The sequence below is a fragment of the Pagrus major genome, chromosome 5 (assembly GCF_040436345.1).
Source record: "Pagrus major chromosome 5, Pma_NU_1.0".
Classification (NCBI taxonomy): domain Eukaryota; kingdom Metazoa; phylum Chordata; class Actinopteri; order Spariformes; family Sparidae; genus Pagrus; species Pagrus major.
Window position 1 is genome coordinate 21,261,897 of NC_133219.1, and position 9,635 is coordinate 21,271,531.

The following is a 9,635-nucleotide window of genomic DNA, read 5'->3' on the forward strand; positions in this document are numbered from 1 at the left end:
GAGTTCACACAAGGCGAGATTTGTAGCCTGAGATCAATATTTGTGGGATAAAATTTTAAATGATGAATCATGTCGAACATGCGAGGATGCATGCACAAATTGATTTAAGAGTGGAGAAATTAAAGCTTTTCTGGAAATCTAAAAAGATAAAAAGATAAATAGATATGGCCTGTTGGTGTTTTATTTCCCAGGATGAGATCTTCATGTAGAGCTGAAATACAAGGATTATTTTCTTTCAGTTACTCCGCTCTTAGAATAAGATTTTTAAAAAACAAAAAAAACTACAAGAGACGATTAAACCAGTCTGATTTAAAAGCTTTTTTTTTCTGGGATGCAGTCTAAGTTGGAGGTGAAGAAGGAGTCCGGTGAATCCAGTCCGTCGGAGGCCGCCTGTCTCTGCTCTCCTCCGGCGGCCAAGAACCAGTGCGCCAGCTGCGGCATGGAGATCCATGACCGATACCTGCTGAAGGTGAGGAAGAAAAGCAGGCGTAATGTTTAATGTTTGGTTTGTGGCTTTTTCTTTTATTCTTTATTTTTGTCGTCACTTTTCAAAATGATCTCAACAAACTAAACGCAGAAAAGTGTCCTTCATCTGGTCACATATTTTATCCTTTCTTTCTTTTTCTTTCTTTCTTTCTTTCTTTCTTTCTTTCTTTCTTTCTTTCTTTCTTTCTTTCTTCCTTTCTGTCTTACAGGCTATATTTTGGGAAATAAATAGAAAGTGTAATGTTTAAGTGAAATTACGTTTATGACCCGTTGTTACACTTCTTCTGAATGCATTGATTACCACACCCTCTGACTGATGATTGTATTTATGTTCAATCTTCACAGGTGAACAACCTGAACTGGCACTTGGGATGTCTGGAGTGTTCAGTCTGCAGAGCGTCTCTGCGCCAACACAACAGCTGCTACGTTAAAAACAAGGAAATCTACTGCAAACTGGATTATTTCAGGTAAGATCAGGGCTTATTTCTGCGAAGACTTGGGCTGTTTAATTATTTAATTATATGTATTTCTTACCAGCTTTTATTTTTAGATGGTTGGGGAAGTTGTAGTTCATTTTATTAAAACAAAAATGTCAATAAATTAAGTTAAAATGAATTAATTTTAATAAGAAGGCTAACACGTGCTTGTTTGTGTTTTTAAAATAAGTGTTTATATTTCTAATAGGCCCGATCAGATAACAACTGTCGATTACCGAAATTAGCCAACTGAAATGAATTAATTCAGAGTCTCCATATCAGCGTGGCTCAGTCTGTGAAATGAAATATAAGTTGACTGCAAACGATGTGGTTCATCCTTTTAGCTTCGAGGCCAATTCCTCTATCTGCAGATGCCTGTTTGTTATTTATCTAAAAGGGGGAAAAAAGCCTCGAAATAAATCTTGTTCCTCCGTATGCGCAACCAAAAATAAGTATACTATGCCTAATGACATTTCTTCTTCTTTTTAAAAAAATCTCCAATTTAATCCTCTAACTCTTGAAAACTATCCGTTCTGAATTCATCTTTCATAGTTGATGGACAAACTGTGCATCATATGACTAATAATAATCGTCTATAGACATGCAAGGTTATGCTTTTACTTTCTAATTTGCTCCTATTAATGAAACATGAAAGAATGATAATATAAATAAACAGCAGTACATTTTTTTAGGGATGTTTTTACAGTTTATTGATATTTGCTCTCAAAGATAAACTTGAACATGATTTGCCTTCCCTCTTTAGGAAAAACTGTTTTTCTCTTTCAAAATGAGGCTCTGCATGATGGGTGATGAAGGGCTTTTGGTCTGCAAGATGTTTTCATCAGGATATATCACAGCACACCATGAGCAAAACCATGTTTATTTAAATCAGTTTCTCAGACTGTAAAAATCAACACAGTGTCAGTGTTTCTATCTGTTCACTGAGAGTCAGATCAGATCAATGAACAAATTACTGGATTATCAGCCAGGAAAAGCAGCTGCTGTCCTAAACGTCCTACTACATTTCAGTGGGATTTGGTTATTTGAATGGGAAAATATGCACCATTATTGTTCAATATTAACTAGATTTTTGTGTGTGTGTGTGTGTGTTTTCTTTAGAAATGTCTTTGAACTGTCACTTTTTATTCTGTAGTGGCTTTACAGTCCAGGTGAGACAGGGTCTGAGTTGAAAAAAAAATGTTCGCACACTCATCGATCACCTTCAGTCACAGCGCAGGGCTGACTGCAACGAATACAAGCAGCAGTGTGTGAACTATGACTTGCTTTGCCCTGGGTTTAACCTTACAGGCTACAAACAGACTTGGTATTCAGGCCTACTTGAGAAAATTATTTAATCTATTCACTGGTTACAATTATAATATTCTCCAAAAAATAAACATAAATCACAACAAAGATAAGGCATTAAAGGATAAAGAGAGGATGTCTGACTCTTTTCCAAAGCTTCCTGCCACAACACATCAACAATAGCATTCCTCTGCACAGATGTTACATGAAACACTACAGATGAGAGGCCGTCAGAGAAAGATGTAGATCATGTTTTCTGCTGTTCTGACTCAAATTGCTGTATTAGTTTTAAATTAGTTAAAGGAACATGTACTGTATCGTCAGGGAGCTGTGTGGCTGTAATATGAAGGGTAAAATGAACAAATATTGCACAGGGTTTGGTTGGCAAAAGATTCTGCTCACTGTCAGCCAACCTTCACCTGCCCGTTTCCTTCTTCCTCACAGTAGGTTCGGCACTAAGTGCGCCCAGTGTGGCCGGCAGGTGTACGCCAGTGACTGGGTGCGGCGGGCTCGGGGCAGCGTTTACCACCTGGCCTGTTTCGCCTGTTTCTCCTGTAAGAGGCAGCTGTCCACCGGGGAGGAGTTCGGCCTGGTGGAGGGCAGGGTGCTCTGCCGTAGCCACTACGACATCATGCTGGACAACCTCCGCAGGGCTGCAGAAAACGGTAACAGACGTTATCAAGATGGATTTCCTACCCTCCCTTTAAATCACCTCACAGGTCGCTTTTTCCCACGCTGGATGACACCACAGATATATTCTGTATGAGCTTAATCCAGCTCTTTGTTGCAGCCAGGTTTACGGAGTGATGCCAGGAATTTTTTTGTTAGATCTCCTACTGCTTTATTTTTCGACATGTAACCTAATATTAAATCTAACTCTTATCTTAATCTCAACTTCTTGAATTGAAGATACAGATCTGAGGGTTTGAACAGTGATTGTACACCCAACATGAGATTAAAGGAAGATTTAAAGGAAAGTTCACCCCAATCTCGCTACATATATTCTTCCTCTGAACTGTAGTGCTGTTTTTCCATCTGGATTGTTTTGGTGTAAGTTGCCGGGTTTTGGAGATATCATCCATGGAGATGTCCTGCTTTCTCTTGAATATATTGGAACTAGATGGCATTCACAAAAAAATACATTTGGAAAAACTCAACAGCAATGTCTCTTTCCAAAAATCATGACCTGGTCACTCAGCGTAATCCACAGACCTTGCTCTGTGCAATTTCATGTAAGAACTATTTTCTTTCCGTATCATCACGCCTTCTGTGTGGTGATATGGTTGGTGGGTGTAGTTTGGTAGCAAGAAAAGAGTTCCTGTATGAAACTGCTCACAACAAGACTGGTGGATTAATTAATTGACCAGTCTAGACTTTTTGGAAAAGAGACATTGCTGTTGAGTTTTTCAAATGTATTTTTTTAATTTGTATTTTATGTTATTTTTTGGCGCTTCGAGCAGCACAAGCCGAGTGCATCTAGTTCCATTATACCCAACGGGCAGACATCTCTACCGCTGATATCTCCAAAACTTGAAGAAGCCAGAGGAAGAACTGTAGAAACAGACTCATCATGTCACAGCTCAAGCAAAACTCAAGTTTGTCATCTTCCATGGATCCTAAAATGTGTATTTACCTCGTTATTTCCTATGTTTTTCACACTGATACTCTAGTGGAAGTCTCTGCTCTCTGGTGTGCTGTCAGAGAGGAAAACATAGGCCCTAACAGTATAAATACTTAGACTGTGTGGTTGTTGGCAAGAAAACATTTTAATTATGTTAACAGTTTGTTTGAACAAATGTGCAATTTTATGACACAGACTTGAGCTGTAACAGAATTGGCCTGTAAACTCATAACTGCGTTGTTTTGTGTAATTTCACAATAAAGTGACTGAAATGTGAGTGAGAACCGTTGTGATTGTGCCGTCTTAAAGGCACAGGACTGACTCTGGAGGGAGCGCTGCCCTCCGACCAGGACTGCCAACCAAAACCAGCCAAGAGGGCGCGGACATCGTTCACCGCTGAGCAACTGCAGGTAGAGTCTGCTCTGTTGGGTGTGTGTGTGTGTGCTCAACCTGCGGTTTCATGGTATGCGCGTATATGTTTGTGGGTTCTTGACTGACAGCAATGTGTTCTCGCAGGTCATGCAGACTCAGTTCGCTCAGGACAACAACCCCGACGCTCAGACGCTACAGAAACTGGCAGAAATGACGGGACTGAGCAGACGAGTCATACAGGTAGGAAACGATAAAACACACAATTACACTGTGATGCAGTTTCACATGTATCACACCAGTGGTTCCCACTCATTTTATTTCTTGAAATGAAACAATTTGAAAATGTTTAAGTTCTTTGAGCTTATTACAGTTTGCAGACATGAACTGTAGACACTGCTTTGTTTTAAAGATGCCTGAAGTCATTAAAGAGCAAGCTTAGGAAGCTCTCACACACAAAATGCTTCTAATTAGCTTTATCCTGGAATATACCGTATCTGTTACTCACATAGGATTTTTTACCACTATTTTCTTAATAAACACTATTACCACTTTTTGTTGATGTTCACATCTTTTACATTTGTTGAGACAAATAATGACTTACCCCAGAGGATTTCCATCAGAATTCATCATGGCATGTTGTAATAATCGCTACATCCTCATGGGTCCCAGTGTTCTTGCCTGTAAACTATTAAAATTAAGCTGGTTTTCCCTCTGAAATTGTCTGGTTTAAAGCGAGACCAGATGAGGCAAAGCATCCAGTAATTAAAATGAAAAATGGCAAAAATCTTGTATATGTATTTTAATCCTTTTAGTCAACGCCTGGTCCCTTTAGATTTAGGAAGGTACAGACACCCAGGTTGGAAACAACTGATTTAAACCATTTTACTTACTTACATAGCAATTTTTGCACACATTTTTATTTTTTATTTTTTTTAACCTCTGCATTGATTAATTAAAAACATTCTCTCTCTCTGTCTTGAGAAGGGTCGTGCTGACCGAAATGTCGATGTTATGTGATGTTGAATAAATCAATGCAGAGGTAAAAAAAAAAAAAAAGCAAGTGTTGTTGCCTTTGACTCATCAAACACATTAACGCTCTAACCCTGACCAATGAAATTCTTCTAGGAGGACAAAACACCACACCAAGCTGACACCCTGCCCACCATTTAAGTGAGGCTTGCACACAAACAAATTGCCAATCAATACATCACTAGTCATGGTCCTTATGAATAAAATGAACTGTGACACTTGGGTGTATCCACTCTTTGTATGTGGTTATAATAATCCAAGCAACATTTGAGCATCACATTGGGTCGTGTCTCGTTCTCTGTAACAGGAAATAAGGTTGTACAGAGTTCACTGAATACTGACCTGCTATTTATTGTTTATGATGCTTATGATTCACATTCTCTGTGTTGAGCATCGACCTGCTTTATTTCTTAGTCATGAGGTTGTTATAAGCTCACAGTTTCTGTCTGTTTCACCAAAAACCTCACAGGTTAGACTGATTAGTTGTGTTGCTTTTTTTGTTATAAGCTCATATATTTAAATGTTCATGTAATCCTTGATTAATCGCTGACAATTCACATCAAATACAACTTCATTTTCCAACCGTAAAGTGTACAATATATCAATTTGTGGATAGACAAACACAAACAACAGACACTGTTTATTGAGGACTGTATTTCCGCCTGCTCGCTACATGCTCACATCATCTGTAATATCTCCCAGGTTTGGTTTCAGAACTGCCGAGCACGACACAAAAAGCAGCCGCCACAGGGCAGCTTCTCTCAGAGCGCTCCGCTGTCCAGGATGCCTCCATCGCTGCCAGATGATATCCACTATTCACCGTTCAGCAGCCCCGACCGACCGCATCTACTCGCCCTGCACGGATACCTGGACAGTGAGTGTCAGGTCTTATTGTTAGTGCCTCTTTCTTTGGGATTAAAAAGTAGAATGGCACTTCCTGCTATTTATCAATCAATTTCCCAACATTTTATCTCCATAATCAGCTGTCTTTTGATTTGATAATCGGCTGTCTCTAGATTTTTGTATACTGAATTATATCTTTACGTCATACAATCCGCAGCGCTGGAATTTAACCAGATATTTGAGGTAATTGTACTTTACTTAAGCATTTCTATTTCGTGCTACTTTATACTTTATACTTACTGTGGCACATCATTTCAACAGGAGTACATCTGCTATCATTTGATACTTTAAGTACATTTTGCAATAATTCTTCTAACTGAAGTTATATTGTCAATATGGGAGTTTTACTGGTAAATCAAGTGGTTTAATATTGTTTAAGTAAAGGATCTGAATCTTTCCTAGTAGGCTACTGTATGTCGAAATGCAGTGCTGCTTATTCTTGGGACTGTCATGTGCATTAAATAATTATATAGAGTATAAATAAGGATCAGAAGAAGGGAAAAAAGGATGAAAATTAAAGAACAAAGAAATATAAATGATTGCTGTAAATCTTAGGCATTAAAATGTATTAAAAGTATCATTTGGTCTGGAGTGCTGGTGAGTTTTCTTCCCTTTTCAATTCCTGTTTTTCTATCCGAATGAAGGAAAAACTGTGTTATATGTTTACAGATTTTAAAGCTGTTTGAGGCAAACGTTGTACTTAAAAAAAGGACATTTAACTTTAAAAGACTGTTTTATTGTTTTAGAAAAATGCATGATAAATATATCTCTCCCATACACTCATCATCTGAATGTTTTAGAGGTTAACATCCTTCACCAGCAGCATATCGTTCAACAAAATGACAGTAACATTTAACTGCCTTCATTATATACTGAAAAATCATTTAGGTATAGTCCTCATTTACAATGATGTGGAGTAAGAGAAAGAATATGAATACAGTTAATAAAAAGAGATACATATATAAAAATTAATCAGCTAAAAAAGGAACAAACATGATTTTTGATCGAGGATTTGAGGTACCAGAGTGATTTTTAAGGTGTTTTGTAAAAAGAAAGCAAAGATGTGACATAAGACGGCATCTCCCCAGTGAGGGCTTTGTAGATAAACACAAACAAATGCCTATCACGTCTTTCAGACAGAGAAGACCACCCTGCTGCTCATGTTGCTCCACAAACTCATGTTGTTTCTCTTCTCCGTGCAGCTCATCCCTTCTCCGTCCTCGCTGCCCCGGGCCACTTGACCCATCCGTCCATCTCTTTACCACAGCTTCCCATCAGCCGCTGACCTTCTGCGTCTACTTCTGGCAGCGTCACCACTCTGACGTTGTGAAAAAAATCCATTGGGACGTACTGTCAGTAATCTGCTCTGTTTGGGAGTCTAATCCCCCCCGGGGACAGCAGGGACCTTCATGATCTGTTTTCAATCAAGTCGGATTCTTTGCTGTGAGACTGCTGAGCTAAACTTCGTCTTTTAAAGACATCAGACTGTGGAGAAATGTCCCTCTTCCACGCCAACATGGGAGTTTTATTTTTTAATTTTGTCTTTTTTTTTTTTAATAATGCAGAGGAGAAGGCCACTTTTATTTTATTTTTTCCTATTTTTTGATGGGACACAAAACATTGCATCAGGTCAGGATTTTGTTTTCCTTTTGTTTACCCACTCATTTAATTATTGTTGCAATATGAGCTCTCTAAAAACAAGAAAAAAGGAGTGTTGTAGCAGTATCACAGTAAAACCTCAGCATTTTTTTGTATCAGTGATGAGCACATTTGCAGCTTTACTGTTGTTTGTTGTTGTGTTGTTGTCCGAAAATGGAAACTCTTATTTATTCAGAACAAAACTTCACTTTTAAAAAAGCACTTTTAAATGTGTCTTGAAATTGAATAATTCAGTGATTGTACATTGTAAATACTGCTACAGTTTAATAAAAATGTATCAGAGCTGTTATGAAAATGTTGGAATAATTAAGGATCAGCTTGGTTTAATCAGCACAAAGGAGAGTGTTTTTAGGGGCCTGTGTGTGTGTGTGTGTGTGTGTGTGCGCGCCTGGTATGTATGTGTGTGGCTAAGGATGTGAGGACACACACACACACATTTTCGAAGACAGATCATTACAAGAAATGTGAATGCATCTCCACTGGAAGCACAATATATCAGGACGTTATTTTTACACTAAGAGCTTCAAAAATCGAAAGGTCGCCTGTCAGAGGCCAAGTACCTGCACTAACCTGTTATTGAGAGCAATATAGCGCGACAAACCTGCACATCATGTCCAATTTACACCTAACAGGAAATGTGCTCAGCCCTACTGTGAAAACGATTATTTGATTCGACGTTTTCCCTCAAAGCGTGGCCATCGATCGGGCAGTTTGTGGAGGCCTTTTAACACAGATTATCTACAGTTGTTACATTGATTGACAGCACTTAAGGGGCTGCGATGGAGAGAAAGAATGGGTCACAGAATATCATTAGATCTGGATTTTCCAACTGGATCAATGTGTGGGGTTTTCTTGGAGTTATGGGAGCACGCCACGCCCATACTCGCCTAGTTTCACAATCACGACGGCAACTAGAAAGCAGGATTTTTGATTCTGGTAGAGATATTGATATATGAGAGTTTAAACAAATCTGATGATGATTGTATCATACGGTACTGATTTTTTTTAACATAAACACAAAACATATAAAGCACCGTTTGTAATCATGCCTTAAAATTACTTTTATAAAAGCAATATTTCAAGATTTTTGGGAAATCTTTGGTGCCAATCTCAGATCTGTCCATTGAATATAAGGCTATAGCTGGCAGCCAGTTAGCTTAGCTTAGCAAAAAGATTGGAAACAGCAGGAACAGCCAGCCTGGCTATTTGCAAAGGTAGCGTTCAATACCTAAATCTACATTCCAGCAAATCTATATACCGGATATTAATGCAACATTATGTAGAAATTGCCATTTTGTGCTGTCATAAATACAAATCCCAGGCCTGTAACAATTTGTCAGCCATAATTTAGGTGCTAACTACAAACAGAACTCATTACATCATAACAGTGTTATGTGTTGAAAACTGAGTGGCTGAGTCAGAGACACCATTCAGCCTATTACAAGACACTGTACCATTAAAATGATCTGTGATTTTGAAGCTGTTATTTTAAGGTTAAAAAAAAAAAGTTATAAAAAGTATAATGTTGCTTTCACACGTTATGTCTCATTTGTGGAAGTAGTGTAGCACCCACAGTACTGCAGCCATGTAAAGTCACAAATTTTCATTTTTCCAGGCCTACTGTTTCCCTCTGTTTTCAGCCTTTTTGCTAAGATAAGCTAACAGACTTCTGGGTCCAGCTTTGTTTTTAGTGCACAGACAGAGTGTGATATTGATAATCTCATATAAGTCTCAAGAAAGCGTGGCAAGGCAAGAAAGCGAATCCAAAATTACTTAAAACTATT

The 9,635-nt window shown here is 38.4% G+C and overlaps 1 protein-coding gene across 1 annotated transcript; it reads left to right on the top strand.

Moving 5' to 3' along the window:
• Positions 1-331: 331 nt before the first annotated feature.
• On the top strand, positions 332-7,477 carry lhx6b (LIM homeobox 6b). Its single transcript, XM_073465719.1, has 7 exons — positions 332-469; positions 832-953; positions 2,712-2,932; positions 4,198-4,298; positions 4,405-4,500; positions 5,992-6,163; positions 7,395-7,477. The coding sequence occupies exons 1-7, from the start codon at positions 332-334 to the stop codon at positions 7,475-7,477; spliced, it is 933 nt and encodes a 310-aa protein (XP_073321820.1).
• Positions 7,478-9,635: the final 2,158 nt, after the last annotated feature.

What these genes read in the sequence shown, in the direction of transcription:
- lhx6b (XM_073465719.1), top strand. Translation starts at nt 332, where the DNA reads ATGCAGTCTAAGTTGGAGGTGAAGAAGGAGTCCGGTGAATCCAGTCCG. An exon ending in CCGCAGGGCTGCAGAAAACG is followed by an intron (nt 2,933 to 4,197) that starts GTAACAGACGTT and finishes GCCGTCTTAAAG; the next exon opens with GCACAGGACTGACTCTGGAG. An exon ending in CCTGCACGGATACCTGGACA is followed by an intron (nt 6,164 to 7,394) that starts GTGAGTGTCAGG and finishes TTCTCCGTGCAG; the next exon opens with CTCATCCCTTCTCCGTCCTC.